Consider the following 19,347-nt stretch of genomic DNA (forward strand, 5'->3'; position numbering starts at 1 on the left):
GCATAATTTTCAATGCAATGTTATACCAAGGCAGCGAGAAAAAAAGATGAAAAGTAACAAAGATATATAGAAATAGCAATCAGTTCGGCAAACGCAACAAGCTAAACAAAACGGGCAAGTCAGCAATATTAGACACTGACCTGCAGGTATTTTATATTATTAATTAATTGAAATAAATAACAAAAATATAAATTTAAATTTAATATCAATTTCTTATACATATTATATAAAATTAATATGCAATGAGTCATAAATAAAATTGTCATGAATAAAAGAACAAATCATCCTTAAGGCGCTGCTGCAATTCATTTCCGTTTGATTGTGACTCACAAATTGGTTGATTCATTTCACCTCACCCTTTGTTGCCTAGTGTAATCGATATTGCGCTACTTATCAAATGCCCATTGAGCTTGCAATGCCAAAACAAAATGATTCCCAATGTCCCACTCCCACTCCCCTTTCTCTGACTTTTGTCTCATGTTTATTGCTGTCCGATGCGATATATATGCGATATATGTGTATGCATATATGGTCTGGTCTGTGGCCGTGTAATCGAAGACGATTTTTCGCAATTCGATCGAGCTAAAGTTGCACGATGTTGATCGTGTTGGCGCCGTTTTTAGACCGCAACCTTGTACACCATATATAGAACGTATAGTGTATAGTGTATGAACTGGAGTGCTGACCGAAAAACCTCAATAGTGTCCTTAAAAAAACCACACACACACTTAATGCTCAACTCAAAAAACAATACAATCATGTTTGTGCTTCATTTGCAGTGCAGCTTTATAGTCTTGTTAGTTTGGGATGTTCAAGATGACCTGAAATCAGGCCATAAATCCGATGCAGCCATTGGGCAGATAGTGCAGCAAATAATTTCGGTTGGTTTTCCAGTAGTTCGTCTAGTTAGCATTACCTGCCTTGTTTCACCTCGCTCTACATTTTATGCTAATCCAACTGTTTAGTGGCGCATTCTGACAATCTGGGAAAGTAGCGTAATTAACACACAGATTGCATGTATCTGTATCTAACATGCACTCAGCTTTCTCCATCAAACTCACCCTCCACCACCTTTCTCCGCCCATTTCTTCGCCCTCTTCTGCTTCCTCTTCGTCTCTTCGCTGAGATCCTATTTAAATTTCCCAAAGCGTTGACGTTGAGTGCCTATCGCCCCAAAAAATTAAAACAAAACAAAGGCTAATGAATACAGAAAAATCTTATAGTTATAAAGTGAATCATATACCCTTTCAAAGAATATAACAAAATCTATCTATCTAATCTAAAGAAACAAAAATCACACTTTAAACATTGTAGTGTATGCATAATATATTCATTTATGCATAAACTTAGCCAATTTAAAGTAACATAAATGCCATTAAAAATGTATAATTAGTATACCCATAAAAATGATATTCGCAAATGGCGAAAAGGCGGAAAAGTTGCAGCAGAAGAAGCGGAATATCTGCCCGACAATTAACCAACTTAAGTGTAATTACGAAATTTTCTTTTTCCTTCGCTTCAGTTTCTACTTTTGTGGCTTTTCCCTCCCGCGCTCGGTACATTTGGCGACTTTTGCGGTTCCCATTGGGGAGAAAAGTGGGGAGAAGTGTGGAAAAGTGTGGAAAAGTGTGGAAAAGTGTGGAAAAGTGGGCTGGTTGCAAGTTTGGAGTGGTGTAAAGTGCATCCACATCAGGGTTAAAACATTTCATTAGCGTAATTTGCCTTTTAACTGGGCCCCGGCACATTCGAATTCGACCAGGCCAATTTGGTCTCATTACAGGCAAGGCGATTTTTCATTTCGAATATTTAAGCCCTTTGAAACGATTTTATCATTTTGCCATGCAAAAGTAGAAAGCTACTTAACGAGTTTCGTTGCCTACTTGTTTGTTCGCTCTGCAGATTATATTTATTTATAAATTTAAAAATGTTTAATTGAAACTTATTTTGGTGTATACGTTTTCATTTAGTAGACTGTTGGTTTACAAAATTTCCCATTTTCTGCCAACTTCTTGTAGTTTTTTCTCATTTCCTTAACGTTGTTATTTCATCCGTTAATTGAGCGATTTTTGGCCTTTCCTTTCTTAATTTCGCTCACACTTGCTATTCATGAATTAATTTCATTATAAATTTACGAAATGTGTTTTAATCCAGAAAAGGAATCCGTTCGCCCTGCGAAAATGCGCGGGAAAATGCGAAATGGAGAGCGACGTTAAAAGGCTCTTACATTTTATTTGAGCAACATTTTAATTTGCTTGGCTTTAATGGGCCAAGAGTTGCACAGTTGCAAAATGTCGGTGGAATGGAGCGAAGGTCCTGAAAGGTCCTGAACTTCCTGCTGCTACTGCCTGGCTGCCCGGCTGGCTGGCTGGCTGTTGAAATGAAAAGCTCAGCCAGACAGAGGCTCAGACATTGACGGGCTTTGTCTTCGTGCGGGTGTTGTAGTCGGTAGTCGGTAGTTGGTATAGTTGGTGTAGTTAGACAGTAAGAAGATTTCTCCCCGTACCACCGTATCCCATCATCTTAACGCCCACTGACCATTTATCAGTCTGGCAGGTAAACGAGGTGCAGAAGAGAGAACCTTTGGCCATTATCAAAGTAGACAGACGACGTTCCGATGCGAAATGCTGAAAGCAGTTGCCATTCGAACGGCAGCAACAAACAACTTGCAACACCCACGCCACCAGCAACGGTGTATTCTTAGGCCACTAAAAAAACAGAGTGCAGAAAAGCACATAGAGGAGGCAAGAAGTTGAATTGAAGAAGAACACAACAATCGATTGTTAGTTTCTGGGCTTGCATGCTGCACAATTTTCTCATAACACTTCTGCCAAAACCGACGGTACAACCCACTTTTCTGTGGGAAAAACCAAACGGAATTCAACAAAGAAAAGGTTTTTTGGTTTTTTTTTGTTTTTTTCCAAGGCTTTTTCGCACACCTGTACAGCTGTGGTTATTTTGTTGCTTATGTTGACTTTAGCATGACAACATTAAATGAATAATATCTAGCGGTCCTTGTCATTTATTTATGATTTGTTGAGCTCGACAAAATCTTGTTAGATATATGTAGTTTTAAAAGAGTAAACTCACCAGTGGGCTTCGACTAATCACAGATTGTTGCTTCAGCTGCGGAGGAGTTGGTGGCAGTGGGTTGCTTCCATAATCCGTGACCTGCTGCTCCGGTGCAATGCCAAAGATGAAGGGTCCTCCACCTACTCCTGATCCCGATCCTGATCCTGCTCCACTTACACCGGCACTGCTGGGTGATGAGCTCTCCTGGACGGCAGGACGACGCACACAAAAGTCATCCTCGAAGCGGGAGGCATAGAGACCAGTGGCATGGCCGGGATTATCTGGATAATATCTAGTGGGTGAGGAGGTGGACGTGGTGTGCGAGCTGCTGCAGTTGCTCGAACTGCTTGAGATCACCTGACCGCCCGCGGTGCCCGGCAGCATGACCAATCCCGTTTGGCGATCAAAGCAAAAGTCACTGGATTGAGCCGTCGGCGACGGCGGACTGCCGTAGGGATAGCCAATGTGTGGACTCTGGAGGTGCTGATTGTATTGCTGGGACAGGGCATCGAAGTCGTTGAATCCATGCAATCCCTTGGCACTGTCCCGTTTCTGTTGCTGGACATAAGGTGAAATGTAGCTCCTAAGTGGCGGCAATGGTGGCAGTGGCATAGGCAGTGGCAGATTCTGCACCTGCATCCCAGACTTTCCGCCCTTTTTGCCGACACTCATCACCGTGAGTTGCGGCCGCCTGTCGCCCAAAAGCGGTCTCTGGGAATTGTTGTACGGATGGTTGCGCTGCATACAGGTGTCCTCGTAGTCATCCGGATCCTGCTCATGATCCATCAGATCGTGACAGTCGTAGGTGGCCTGCAGATGCTCGTAATACTTGAGGCTCTTCATATTCGCATTTGGTGGCGGCAGAGGTGGTGGTTGTTGCATATGTTGCATATGTTGCTGCGGTGCAGTTAGTGGTTGCTGTTGCTGCTGCTGCAGATGCTGTTGCTGTTGCTCCTGATGTTGTTGCGGATTGCCCGAGGAGTCCAGTATCTCAATGCCACCCGTTGTCACGCCCCCAAACAGCTTGGCCAATTTCACAGTCATCTCTCCTGCGTGCCAGAGTTGGCAAAACTTTTTCAATTAAAATGTTGCCCAATGCCAAAGACAATGACAGTTGGCTGGGGAGAACGACGACGACGATGATGATGACACGAGTTTGCCACAATTTTCCACTAGTTTGCGTTGCTGCTGGAAAACCAGAGAAAAAGGATTTATATATATATGTTAGATAACGATTCTCATTTGTTTATTCATATATAGATATAGAAAATAGCCTAGTATTTCTCCAATTGTTGTCTGTACTGTTGGTACTCCTCTTTTGAGCGGATAACCAGTAACGGAAATTGTAATGGGATATGTCAGCCACAATTGCAACTCCAGTCACCAGAGCAACATCAGTTGATGCAATTGTTGCAGCCACAGCGGAAGCGAGAGGAGGAGCTTTAAGCAACTTATGTTATTATAGACACAGTAACTGTAACAGGAACCTCAAACAACAGGAACTATAACAACCAGAACCTCTGCTCTGCCAGCAGGAGAAAAATCACCAAAGAAAACTGCAGTCGAATTGTTACCAACAAACCAACTGTTATGTGCACGCCCACAATTAAGCCATTATTTTTAAAGTTATGGCAAAATAATACTCCACGAGTAACGTTTATATTAAGAAAAACCATTAATCATAATCTAGTTTATTTACAACTTAATAACGAGCCATATAAATACTACAAATTGAAACTAAAAATTGAAACTAAAAACAAACATCCAGCAACCATAAAGCAACAAGGTAGAAACAACTAAACTGCAACTTTGGTGGCATTATTTTCCACATATTGAACAGCCATAAAACTGTCAATTCCACATTTAAAAAAGTGCGCAATGCCCTCTCACTTCCGTTGAAGATATTTTGATAAAGTTCAAAATGAAAGTTTGAAACAAAAATAGCGAATATATAAGAGTCAGAAGTAACCGCAGGAGCAAAGGGAAAAGGACCTTGGCAACTGTCAATTAAAGGCATCGTCCCCCTCCCATTGACGTCATAATAAAATGTTATAAAACCAAATAAGAGAACAAAAAGCTGTCAGCTGGAGAAGAATATGGCTGAAGAAAAATAATGGTGGAGTGATTCACTCACGTTTATTTTCTACTTTCTCACTTTTTTGGGAACTCCCTTCTCTTCTCTGCTGTTTTTTCTATCATCTCCCTAGCTGCGGTCGTTGCATTGAAAATTTTGCCATATTGCAGACTGCAATGACAAAGGAGGGTGATGGTCGAAAAAACGACAAAAACAATATATCGCAAAAAATCTTTAATAAAAACGTGTATTTCAACGGTCGACTTAAGTGTAAGGTATAAATGTTAAATATAGCAGTTGATCAGATATGCGATCATATCTGTCAAGTCAAGTCAAACGAAACTTGATACATTCCCAGGGTTTCTCCTATATTTAAATCTCCTTTCCATCTCATTCCCATTCAAATTGTTTCCATTTGTATTTGCTTACTTCCATTTCCCGCCTCGGATTCGGTGTGTACATGTCATAAAGTTCACTTCTTTTTTTTTTTTTTTTTTTGCCTTTCCACCGCCTGACACTGACTTGTTTCCCGGGTTCTCGGCCCTTGGTTAACATGGTCGAGTGCATCTTCTGCTTGCCAATTTCCCCAGCTCCCTATTGGCCACTGCTCGCTGTTGATTCCATATCATTTTTAATTTTGTAGCCAGCTCATATACCCCGCATACCCCACGAAAGCCACTCGCCCTCCGACAAACGAGCATGTTGTACGTGGTGCTTGTCAAACAAATGCTACAACAGCGGCAGCAACATCAACCATGACAAACAGCTAAATAAAAACAAAGAGCAAAACACCGAACACAGAACAAAACAGAGACTAAATTGAAATTGCAGCCGAAAGCAGGGACAATAAAACATGAAACAAGAAGTGACTGCTAACTGCAAACGCCTGAATATACTCCTCAAAATTTATATGTATATCTCAGTTTAACATAGTAAACACGGTATTAATAACCAACATTTCTATAATTAGCTTTTGAAGTTCAGGTGGATGCAAAAAAAGAAGCAACAATTTGCAATTTGCGCTCAGGCGGAAGAAGATAAACAAGAAACTAGTGTTATTGGCTTTGGCAAAAAACAGCAGAACTTAAGTGGCGACTAACGTTGCAGTCAAAACTCTTAGACAAAGTCCATGCAACATATTTTTAATCAACTGTGAACTAACTAATAATCGTTAATACTATTAGATCATACTTCTTTTGCAATGATTTAAATGTAATCCTGCGCCACCCAATAATAGGATTCGAACCACTGTGCACTTTGGACCACATCCAAGCGAGGTGGGGAAGAGTTGCACTGGAGAAAGTGGGAAAAGGGAGAAGAAGAGCGTGCCACGGAGGAGTTGCAACAAAAAACAGGAATACAAAAAACAGACACAACAACAACGGGGAAAAAACGCTGTCCAGTCTCGTCGACTGCCGTTGATTGTGTGGCGCAAATGTTAATGAGACAAAAAGATGTCAAGGATAAAAAGGGCAAAAGGTCGGGGGAGGTGAGAGCAGGGGCAAATTAAGAGGAGTATCTGTAGGATGACTCAAAGGAGACAGGAGACAGGAGACATGAGACAGACATCGAGAAAGGGCCATTGAAAACTAACTTTTCACGGGCTCTCAGCTCTCAGCCCATTTGCGGCAAACTCTTCTGGCCAAGTAAGCCAATCTGCCCTTCAGAAAATTCCATCTCATTATCTTCACAGTTAGCTGCTGGCCCACTTGTGCGTCTGCCAATAATTGCATTAACCAGTTGATATAGTTCATAACTAGGGAAACAACGAACGGGATATCCACTTAACATAATTATTTGTTCCACACTTGAAAGTTTTAAAAGATTTCAAAAAGGTTAAGGGAAAGTTAAAGTTTTTTACACTAAATAGGCATATACTTTTTAAATAGCCGGATTAGTTTAGACTGCACTTTTTGTAAAGTGTTGGATTATTGTTGGCATAAGGATTGCATAATCACTTAGGTGAATGGCTCGCAGTTTCCTTCTTGTCACTTGGCGCATAATTCGATAAACTTTCCGCTTTATGCAGCTGCTGAAGAAAATTAAAAAAAAAAAAGAGGTATAGAGGGGAAGACTTTACTTGGCTACCGCTCGTCTTCTTTTTCTGCTTCTTGTTTAGGCCCTGACCCTGGCAATTGGCATACTTTTGACCCTCCTGTTTTACCCCAACTCTTTGAGTTCTCCTGCAGAACCAACGAAACTTTCCTTGCAAATTCTTTGAGCAGTTTGAGCTGCTGCTTCAGTTGCCCCTTTTACTTTGTTGTTTCTGTTCTCTTCTGTTGCTGTCTCATGTGGCAGGGACGTGACAGGAAATGGCCAACAAAACAAAAGGGGGCAAGGGGGGGTAAATGGGGATAAAAGCCAAGACTGAGTCAGTCAAGTGCAGTGCAATGAATAACTTGCCGCAGCAAATTAGCCTCGTAAATTAGCAGCGCGCACAAGAATAGGCAACAAATCATTGGCAGAGAAAAAACTTGGTAAATACGAGGGTCGTTTGATAAGTCCGTGACTTTTTGAATAAAATATATTTTTTTCGTCAAAGAAGCGTTTTATTTCTCAACATAATCTCCTTTTAGCTCTATACATTTAGTCCAGCGTTTTTCCAATTTTTTTATTCCTTCCAAATAATAGGTTTTCTCAAGGCCCTCAAAATAGTCGTTTGTTTCTGTGATGACCTCTTCATTTGACCCGAATCTCTTACCGCCGAGCCATTTCTTCATGTTTGGAAACAAAAAATAGTCACAGGGGGCTAAATCTGGAGAATATGCTGGATGGGGTAGCAGTTCGTAGCCCAATTTATGAAATTTTGCCATGCTGACTACACACGTGTGCACCCGTGCATTGTCCTGATGGACCGTTAAAATTCACGAGATCGTCTGCTTTCAATGCCTATAAAACGCAAACCAAAAAACGCAGCTTTCTCAAAATTTTACAGTCAGCTGTTAATCGATAACTGCTGACAGGAGCAGTGTTGTATTTAGAGCAGGTGCGCGGCAAATACAAAAAGTCACGGACTTATCAAACGACCCTCGTATAAGTAAATGGAAAAACTTGGAAAAATTGGGGAATAAATTATAAACTATATAATGTATATATTTGCTAAAAGTATATACATTTTTATATTTTTAAGATATAAAATCGTGTAATTTACATTCTTAAGCTCCTTACTAGTATGTATATATATTTATATTTTCCCTTTGGTTTATTCTGTGTCTGCCTCTTTGAATTTAAATTTTCCGCTCATCACATGGTTATTAAGCCGCTTTCAATTCTCTTGGTAATCTGGTGAATAAATCTGCCAACATTACGCACTCATCATAATGCGTCTGCTGGCCTTTAATTTGTATTCATTGTTATTATATTCCCCGAGCACACAGCAACTGAATGAATGAGCGATGAATGTTTAATAAGGACAATGCGCAAAATCGTATGGCAGTCGAGAAACTCACGCATATGATTTTCATCTAAATTATTTGCAAAAATAAATAGAATCGCTTGACATTTTAATCTACGAGTAGATTTTGGGTGGTCGGTCCTGCATAATAGATGGATGATAATTTAAGCAACTACTCATTTTGTTGTAATTGCTGGTCGAATAAACCCATTTGTATGTATCTTAATCTCTGACTGCTGCGTGTATCGGTATCTCTGCAGGTGTAAAATTCGAACAAATAAATCTGGGAACCAAACCGGTTTCACCATTAGGCATCCTTTGAGAACAATTGAGCAGTTTCGAGGGGAGCAGGTAAACGCTTCAAATAACCCATACAAATTGTGAGATACATTTCGGGTGACTACGTATCTATTGGATACAAAACAAAAGCCGAGCAACAGCTGTTGTTCCGGATCTTCTCTATTCTACATTTTTTTTGATTCTTTTGTTACTGAAAATTGATTAGATTCTTCCCGAACAGCTGCTTCTACAGTTCTTGCTCGCTCTATATTATTTTATATTTTTCTTTCCGTTTGATTTTCTGAGCGTGTGAAACGTTTCCGTATTTATTCAGTTTAAAATTGTTTTTTTGCAGGTGTGTTGCAACAATTAAATGTCAGTGCAGCAAAAGTACAAGTATCTTCCAGATACGAAACAGCTTCTTGGCTAGGAAAAATCCAAATAAGAGAGATAGAAAAAGAAAAAGAAAAAAAAAATAAGTAGAGAGGAAAAGCAAAAAGGGTGTATAAAATATTATCGCATCACGCGCATCTACAAAACGATTTCACACAGCAACAGCAACATTAACTTGCTCTTTCATTATCGGCACATCGTTATAGGCAAGAGTTTCTTCTTCGTCGGCGTTGTCGTCACATTTGTCGACCGACAACGACGTTTATTTATTTTGCCCTTTAACTATTTGGGCAGACACATCCACAAAAACAACAACAGCAACAACAACAGCAACTACAACCACAACAACAACGAGAACAGCAACTTGAACAAGAACAAAAACAACAACGACCACCGCCAGCGGTCTTCTCTTTTTCCCTCGATTTTTTGTGCCCGTCTTGCAGATGCACCTTGATTAAATTCCAGGAATTGAAAAAATCTTTTAGTCGCAGACATGGACGGACCGCTTGTTGATATTTACCCAATGATCAAACGGAGGTAAATGGGGGGGCACTGAATCTCCACCACCACCCCTTCCCTGCAGACTGGCTCCATTAATGATGCAGCAAATGGTCTTCTTTCTGCCTGCCTTTCCTCTCTTTTTTCGAGCCTAACCAGCTACTGCAACTCTAAAAATGTGGCAAAATGTAAACGGAGTTTCCCTTCATTGTTTCGTCAAAAAAAAGAAAGAAGGAAAATAGAAAAATAAAATAAATAAGCCTGAGCTACAAGCAAAAATATGTAGGCAGGCTTATAGTATTCCTGATACATGGAATGCAAAATACTCTGCAATTACTGATAATTCAATTTAATAGATAAATAGTTTCCCTAAAAAGCAATCTAACTTCGGCAGTTATAATCGCTGTTTGATTAGTCATCATCTTACATCACATAAGATAACATAATTTTTATACAATTTAAACAGCAAATGAAGTGTGAATAGATTCATGTAACACACAATGCAGAGTTTTCTGTAAAAATTCAAACAGAACCACTTCATAAGCCAACAGTTTCGACCTTTTCAGCGTACCTTTAGAAATAGCTTTACCTACACAGAGAAGACTTGACTAGGCTTCTTCGGTCGCTTCTTCTTAGTCTTCTACTTTGCGGTTGGATTTTCGATTTTCCAGCTGGCATTTCTACACAATTGAGCTGGAGGAGGAGCCCAAAGAGGAGCAGCTGTAGGAGGAGGGGGAAGAGTTGGAGGAGTAGGTGCCCCAGCTCAAGTGTTTCCATCTCGAGAGTGGCTGTGGCGAGCTTTAAAGATTCCCTTTGTTGTTGCTCCCCGGCTGTTTGGCATTTAACTGCAGTGCATGTCAAACTGTGGAGCCATAGACAATGTCCAAAGAGGCAAAGTACCAAAGAACCCAAGTTGAAGACGAGGCCAGAAGTTGCTGCTGCTGCTGCTGCCGCTGCTGCTGTGCTTGCCTTAATGATTTTACATTTTTTACATAAACAAGCCGGTCCCCAACTACCAGCTGTCTTTTTCCTTTATTTTTTCTTACAATTTTTTTTCAGCTTTTTTCTGTTTTGCTGGCGGCGGCAAATGCAACTCACGGAAAGCATTCAAAAGCAATTAAGCGCTTTCTTCACAGCCCAGAGTGCGCGACAGAGACGGCCTTAGATGGCGGGAAAGAGAAGGGCGCACACATGAGTTGAAAATGTAATATCATCAATCAAAAAAAAAAACCAACCAAAAAAAAAAAAAAAGGAACACAAAAATACAGAGACAGCAGAAAAATTAAGGAGGGAGAGTGCCAAAGAAAAGCCATGCCCAAGCTTAAAACTGGAAATTGTCTTTTACACCGAAAGGTTTAATGATCACAGAAATATTTCCGGAGTGAGCAGAATTGGAAGGTCAGTAGATGTACGAGTATAGTTAAGTAAGTGTCAGTTAGTGTGTATAAGTTATAAATCCGGGAATATGTACTTCTATGATCATGTTATTACTAATACTACTTGCTAACTTTTGTAATACCTTGCCGATGGTTTTTGTTTGTTTAAAACGAAATCTTTGAAAATGCAATGTTACAAATTCTAATTCTACACTTTTTCTTGCCGTGTAGTGATGCAGCACGAAGCCAGCTCACGAAACGGCGGCAACAGCAACAGCAACAACAAATTTAGCTTGATTATGCCAACCGACAACAACAGCAACAATAATAACAATAACAACAACAACAAGATGAAGAAGAAACAGCAAACAACCACAACGAATTTTTTTATCATGGCATATATTGAAAAATGCTTCAAACTAAAAGCCAAGCGCTGTAATCATATTTAACTTTGCCTCGGTTATGTGCCTCATCTTCTGCAGCCGCAGCCTCATCTCTCCTTCACCTGATTTTGGTTGATGCTGCTGCGGCTGCTGTTGCTGATGCTGTTGTTGCTGCTGCTGCTGTTGCTGTTGTTGTTGCTCTTACTGTTGCTGTTGCTGTTACTGCTGCTGCTGCTTCTGATGCTGCTGCTGCTGCTGCTTCTGATGCTGCTGCTGCTGCTGTTGCCAAACCTCAGAGCCAACCGCAACAGGTAATTGATGCCGCTTGCGCGTTGCAAGAACTTTAATCAATTTTTCAGATATTTTTCTTTCGTTTCGTTGCCTTTTTTCGAGTTGTTCGTCTACCTTTCTACGTGATGATGTTGTATGTGTGTGTGTGTTGGTTGCAAGTGGCCATAACAACCGAAAACGGCAACCGAAATGGCCAACACAAACGGCTCCCCGTGGAAAGGGGAAAATGGGGAGGGCACCAAGGAGCGGCGGGGTGGAGTTCGCAGTGAACCCAAATGACTGGGAATTTGGCCAGGTAAGCCAGGCGAGCCAAGCAAGCCAAGTGCAGCCCAGAGCGACCAAGTGGCAAGTGGCTATCATGGCCTGGCTATATGCCCGCCGATATACACGTACATATTTGTATATGTATATGTATGTATGTATACAGCTCTGGGTGAAGGCAGCAACAAATTTCTGCAAATTACTATGAGGTAACCAAAGATGCAAGGGTTCCCAGATCAGATATCCCTACACGAACGTATAAATCTTTTGTGGATGGCTCCTAAGTATGGGTAAGGCGTAATAAGACTTTAATACGTGGATTTAAATGCAGCTTAATTCTAGCTACAAATTTCTAGACATTATCTTATTATGATAAAATCATAAAAGTTTATAATCACGCAAAACCAAGTTTAAGTACTTCTATTGTTAGGCACTTTGCAAAAATAAACTTTATGTTGTGGGACTGTCAATAGCAATACGATAATATGCATGCCATATCAGTTTCTATTCAGTGATTTTATCGCTTTTCTTTGCCAATAAAAGTGGCCATTGCATATGCATTGGTTACTCTTTGATTGCCACCAAATAACGACTATATATATATATAGTATATATACATATCCGATTCCCCCATTTGGTGGTGGGTGGTGATTCGCGGAATTGTGGAGTACTTGGTACTTATATAGACCCAGCGACAAGTTGCCGTCATTTACTTAACTTTCACAATTTCGATTTCCACATTTACATGACTCCTCTTTATTCTCCCAGCACACACACATTCATATAGATATATACTCGTATAGAGGGAGCCGATCCCCCTTGCCCTACGCCTCTGCGGTCGGCTGTCTACTCAATCACAGCGTAAAGCACTTCTGAGTCATAAAAACCAAGCCAGACTGCGATTGTGTAGTTGGCAATTTTATGCAGCGCCACTTGGAGCACTCCGGATTCGGGATGCCAAGGGGCCCGGGAGTGGTGCAAAGTTGGGGGTTTCGGGCTTTACCGTGGAGTGAAGCGATAAAAATGACACATGGAGCTCCACTCCATTCTGTTCCAAAGGCAAATGGCAAAGAGCTGAAGTAGAGAGAGAGAGCCCTGTGGCAAGTGACATTTTGTGGGGGCAGCGACATGGCCAAAAGGAGTCAAGCCGATCGAGTTTGTCTCGAGGAGTTATATCTTTAATCCACTGCGGACATCACCTACACAAATGACAAAGATTTCTCTCACTTTATAGTTGGACAAACAAATATTAATGTGCCTCCTTCAGATTACATACAAACAAAAGACAATTGATTATCTGTAATTTCAAAATAGTTTTAAAAATACCTTCTTTTTTTGTTTTGAAGAATGTCCAAACCAGTTTTCGAAAGCAATTACAACTTGCAATTAAAAATCGCCTGCGCTGAAACAAAAAACCGTTTCGTTTTGGCCTGCAGACAATCGGGATTGCATAACCGGGAAACATATTTCTGGTCTCGTTTTCGCTTTTTTTTTCATACACCACATACACATATGTATATATATTTATATATCTTTTGTTTAACTCAGTGTCCAAAAAACGAGAGCGACAAGTTGACACAATAGTGAACAACCTTTTTCGTACACAAGCCAATCAACTGTGGCAGAGCAGAAAGCTCAAAAAAAGAGGAAATAATTATGGAAAAACAATTTTAATTTGCAATTGCACTCGCAGCAGCAACAACAACAAAGACAAAGTAACAACCGAAAAACTTAACAAGCCAACCTTGGCGTTTTATGCCCTTTAATGGGGATTTTTATACGTATTTTTATACCCAATGCGGTCGGTTGGTTGCTTATTTGTGCGCCTCACCTTGAGATAACTTTACGTGGAGTTGGAGTTGAAATTGAAGGTGGAGGTGGAGCCGATGGGCGAAACTCGAAGCTCACAATGCAGCCCTTTGATCGCGGACGGGCGCAACCTTGGAATAAAATCAGTAAGATCTCTCAAAAGTGAGACCAAAAAGGCGATTGCCCTATACGGTAGGTGAGTAATAAGAAAGAAAAAGAAACTGGCCGAAAGGAAAAACCTCAACTGAAAGCCAGTTATCCAAAGCCCTTTAAACAAACAACTTCATTAATCAATCAAAAGATACAGCAGACGAAACTGAATTAAAAACAAACAGACAAACACATTAAACATGAAAATCTGAGTTAGAGTGGCAACAAGCAAACCCTTCTCCCATAATTAAGTAGGAAGCAACAGCTGCTCCAAAAGTGTAAAAACCTGTAAATATCTAGAAACATAAATTTCCCCCAAAAAAAAAAAAGAGAATCCCATTAAAATGAAAACAGTGGAGGGGTGGCAAGCGGATTTTCACCATCTTATGAATTTCATTGCTTGAACTTGGAGACACACGAAAAAAAACCCAGAAAATACAACAAACGTAAATAAACAAAGCTGCAAACGCTGTGGAAGCTGACTCCTGGCGTCAGGCCATAAAAAAGGTAAAACAAACAAAACAGGCTAACAAACAACATCAACAACAACGCCAGCATATTCATGATGCACTCGTAAAAGCCGGGGGCAAAGTGAAGTAAAGCGGGGAAAGCGGGCAAAGTTCTCAGAAGGTAAAAAAAAAAAAAAATAAATAAAACAAGAGGGAGACTTTATCGAAAGTCAATTGGGCGTAAGCCCCGATAATGAATCGGTTGCGAATGAAGGCTGATGAATAGGCTACGCATGGGCTATACTTAAAAATTAATCTCGCACCATTTTCGTATTTACTTACTAGCAAGATGAAGTGTACATAATATTTATCAATGGTTAAAACAATGTCTAATATCTATTAATATTAATATTATAAGCAAACAAATAACCAAATAACTAGTTAAAGGCAAGTTTTCACTTAAACTGGGAAAGCCAGTGAGCAAAGCAAAGAGGCATTTACACACACGAAAACTCCCAGGGACTTAATTAATTAATTGTCAGGCTTCTTCTTTAATTGAATGCCCATTCAAGCCGAGCATCAAAAACTATAATTAATATTATTGTGGTTTGTCGTCGGCGAAAGGTTAACTTGAAAAGCATTTAATTGCCGTGGGTGAATGGCAATTGAGGCGCCAAACAGAAGCCAAATGAAAATCTCTCTTGGCAATTTGTCGTCTCCCTTGAATTTGGGTCGCACGGAAATGAAAGCCAAGTTAGCAGACGGAAAGACAGAAGGACAAAAAAAAACTAAAAGACAGGCAGACGTATCGTTGTACCATTTAAATGTCAAATCAGGCAAGTAAAAAAAAGGGAAAAAGAAAAGCCCAATGAAAACTGGGAAAATGGCGAATGGGTGGGCGGGCAAAAATAAAAAAAAACCCCTCGAATGACAGAAGCAAATAAATCAAAATTAAGTGGCGACAAAATTAAAGGAAACTGTTTGCCAATAGGCTTATCTGGGTCACCAAAAATTCCTAGGAAATGGGTCATTTCCTGACTAAATTCAATTTGGAAATTTCAGGTGCTTTCTATGACTTCTAAAATACTACATATTTGAAAACATGTAGTAGAAATAATACGTATAATAATTTGTAAATATTTAATTACCTTTTAGCTCAACTCTAAGAACTTGTTTGCTTCAACTAACTAACTAAGATTTTATGGAATTCTGATTTCGAACAGAAAGTTGGCCATTTTCATAACAATTCTGTTAGATTGTTGGCCTATGCATATATGTATGTACATATGTGTATGTATGTGCATTTCGTGTGCATATGTAACACTTATGTAATGCACTTGGTTTCTTTATATCCAATTAAATTCGTTGTCCAAGCAATTAAATGCATGCAAAGTTAATTGAGAGAAGCAGCAGCAGCTGACTTCAAATGATTGCTGTTGTTGAGTTTTTTCTTGCATTTTTGTTTATTTTTTTTTCTTTTTGCTTTGACACGTTTCTTGTGTGCAAAAAGTCGCATGCATAAAGATATATATAAATGTGTATGCACATATATATACATACATATACCTGCATATAAAGCTAGAAGATGGGTTTTTTGGAAAGGGGCTGCGCATTTAATTACTCCCAACAACATTGGAGTTTCAGTTGTTTCGCTGCCCATAAAATACTCGAGACACACATGAATGGTTTTCACTGTACGAGGAGGTAATTTCAAACTTTGTTGTTCGTTTCCCAAGGAAAAACTCTTGAGAAAATGCCCCAAGTTCGTAGGCTTTTCCTTTGAGGCAAAGGATATGCAAAGCACCGTTAAACGTATTTTAATTACAACAATGTGGGAAAGCCATTAAAACAAAGCAAAGAATAAGGGGAAAAAAAGAACAACGCTGAGAAATCAGATTTAAAATAATCAGAAAAGTAAACGCAAGCTAAGCCAAAACGCAAACAAAGCCGGGCAAAAAGTTGAGAATGAAAAATTATATATATGTATGCATAGAAACCGAACAACAATGAATACAAATAAACAAACAAATAATAATTAAGGAAAATTACTGAGATGCAAAACAAGAGAATCCAGCAATGTTGTTTTCATTAACGATTAACGATTAACAAGAGGCGAAGTTAATCTTTAAATAGGTAAATATGAAAAGGCTACAATATTTCAAATTGGAGTGAAGCAAGGTTAACACACCGTCTAAATATTTTATTTATGAATACTATATACATATATGAAGTAACTTTTGACTAGAAATCGGCTGAACAAATTGAAGCTGCCCGAGGGCACTTGCCTTACATCACATGCATATTTTTTGAACTTACTGTTTTTTCCAACTAGTTAGTGAGCAGGCTTTAACTTGGCCCATTCAGTTTGTCTTAGCCATTAAGCAAATACAATATGCCTTTTTTCTATTTCACCTTCTCCCCATTTAAAATCAACTTGGACAAAGACTGGGAGACCTAGGTCTTCTTTTATTTCTCATTAGTTGGCTCAAAGTTTCCTCTTCTTTGCCGTAGCGTTTTTCCACTGTTTTCTGGGTTGGCTTTTTCACACGCTTCGTTGGCGAGCTTATAAAAAAAGAGCATCATAAAATTGAAAGAAATGAAGAAAAAAGCAACGTAAAAATGCAAATAGAAAAGGTTAACACACACACCAAACAAAAGCCACAACAAAACAAAACCGAAAACCGAAAAACAAACGGGACGGGCAGAAAATAATCATAAAAAGTTGACAACTTGTTGACCCCTTTGTTTGTTTGTTTGTGTTTGTTGCATATTGGGGATCACGTTCGTTTTGGATCATAAAATACCATTTTTAAAACGCACCACTTCGTTATCAATGTAAATTTTCATCGCTTTTTAGCTTTTTTTTATTATTATTTTTTTCCGCTCTCTAATTTGGTTGCAACATCTTAAAACAAGATAGGTGTGAATTAAAACGGAATATTTTACGAAGGGAAATCAATATTTTATTTCCTAGCTATCCGGCTAAATTGTTGATTATTCTTCGCTTTTCCATTAGCGGCAATATTGAATGTGAATTTAAGGCTTCAACAGCGCTGAAAGATATTTTCAAAATCAGTTTTCTTTTTCTTTATATATTTCCGGAATATTGAAACAATTTTGTAAGTATCTGCGGAACTTTAAATCTTCGATTCCCGTTGCAGACATTGTGGTCGTTTTGCTGTCGCAGTTGTTGCTGTAATTTTCGCATAAATTTCCAATAATTTATGCAATGGCTTGCATTGTTGACGATGCCAGAGCTCGAGTTTAAGTTGGAGTTTGTGACTCCATGAGCTGAAGACTGAGGACACACACACACACACACACAACCACAACGTTTCAGTCTCTTCGGTTGCCATTTTCCCCCGCTTGTTTATCGGATTTTTTATTGTCATTTGTGTTTTTATTGAACAGTTTGTGACATTTTACGATTTTCAAAGTGAAAGGTACATATTTGGTAAATTGCTATGGCCAAAAGAAATTCGACTCTCCGGATGCTCGTCGTTTGTTTGCCTCGGTTTAGTTTTGCTTTAAGTTTGGCCACTTGCATGTGCTTTTTTTGGTCCCAACCATCCAATTCTTAACTGGTTTACCACATCCACATCCACCCCCACCCCCCCGCCTTGTTTTTCCAGGGATGAGTTCGAGCCGCTGACGGCTTGTTGGAAATGGGGAAAATTGCACTTTATATATGGACCATAAAAGTTAATAAGTAACCGCAGTTGGAGTAGCAAGTGCCAGTCACGAAATTTTTTCTTTTTTTTTTTTCTTCGCTTTAACTTGGAAACGTAATGAATCGATGGCAAGTTGTGTACTCGTTCGATATTCACGCGTGAGGCACGCGATTTTCCCAAGGAAATTTTAAAGAATTTTCAATGATAATCCAAAGTAGCTTTGAAATGGCAGTAAGCTACTATTAGAGAGACATGGCATTTCCACAAGCTAAACAGAAGAAGATAGATGGAAAACTATGAACTTTCATGGCAACATTTTCGGAAAAAGATGAAAGTTCTCGATTTGCTTCACTCTCGCCGTGCCAAAACATTAATGTCAATTATAGTGAGACCCCCGCCCAAAGTTCGAGGCTAATTTTGGTCACGTGTGACACACACAAAACAAAAAATAAAAGAAAATTACTAAAAGAATTCTTTAGCGTATACAGAGAAAAGAAAAAAAATCTCCCCCTATGGCAAGCGCGAAAATCAACACAATTAAATGAAAAAAAGAGAAAAGAACCAAAAGCGAATAAAAGAAAATAAATACAAAAAGGGGAGCCAGCAAAGAAGTTGCATCGAAAGGTAAACAAACTGAAGAAGAAATGATTTGGCGGCAAGCCAGAAATTAACACAAAATATCCCAAGAAGACGACGGAAGGCGACAAAATGCAATGGTATATTAAAAGGAATATGGCGACTATATCTTCAACTCGATTTGCATATTACAATACGAAGAAGGCAGTGCGATGAAAATGCATAATGAAAATAAATATTTGTGCTTCATAAACGAATCGAAAATTGATTTTGGCATGGAAAGAGTAACTCCATTAAAATGTTGATGAAATGCAAACCAGAAGTATTTTAAAGTAAGAAGCTTATTTAGAAATAGTTTCAAAGAGATTGTATTTCAGTTTGATTAAATTAGAAACCGTACAAACTTACCCAATGCAATTTGAAGAGAAGAGATTTCCTTGATGGGCTGCAAAGAAAAGAAAACATAAAATTATTTAAGGACAAAACATATTTTTAATTCAACTGGAATTTCAACATAAAATGCTGACCTATACCAACTGTGAATCCTTAAATCCCCAATCTTAAAGGCTCAAGTTTTGTTTGCCTCAAACAAAGCAATTTGCATATAAAAAGGTTAAGCAACAAATGAACCAACAAAATGAATGGAGTAAATCATAATGAAAGAAACCAAACTC

At 39.1% G+C, this 19,347-nt stretch overlaps 1 protein-coding gene across 1 annotated transcript in view; it reads right to left on the reverse strand.

The window, feature by feature from the left end:
• LOC122624103 overlaps nt 1-19,347 on the reverse strand; it is a 50,301-nt gene that overhangs the window by 15,200 nt on the left and 15,754 nt on the right. The window contains exons 3-4 of the mRNA XM_043803545.1: nt 19,082-19,118; nt 3,088-4,257 (exon numbers count right to left, since the gene is read on the reverse strand). Of these exons, the coding sequence (XP_043659480.1) occupies nt 3,088-4,113 (1,026 nt within the window). The 5' untranslated portion in view covers nt 4,114-4,257; nt 19,082-19,118. The remainder of the gene's footprint in view (nt 1-3,087; nt 4,258-19,081; nt 19,119-19,347) is intronic.

This window comes from Drosophila teissieri, chromosome X, assembly GCF_016746235.2.
Source record: "Drosophila teissieri strain GT53w chromosome X, Prin_Dtei_1.1, whole genome shotgun sequence".
In the NCBI taxonomy this organism is placed as follows: Eukaryota; Metazoa; Arthropoda; class Insecta; order Diptera; family Drosophilidae; genus Drosophila; species Drosophila teissieri.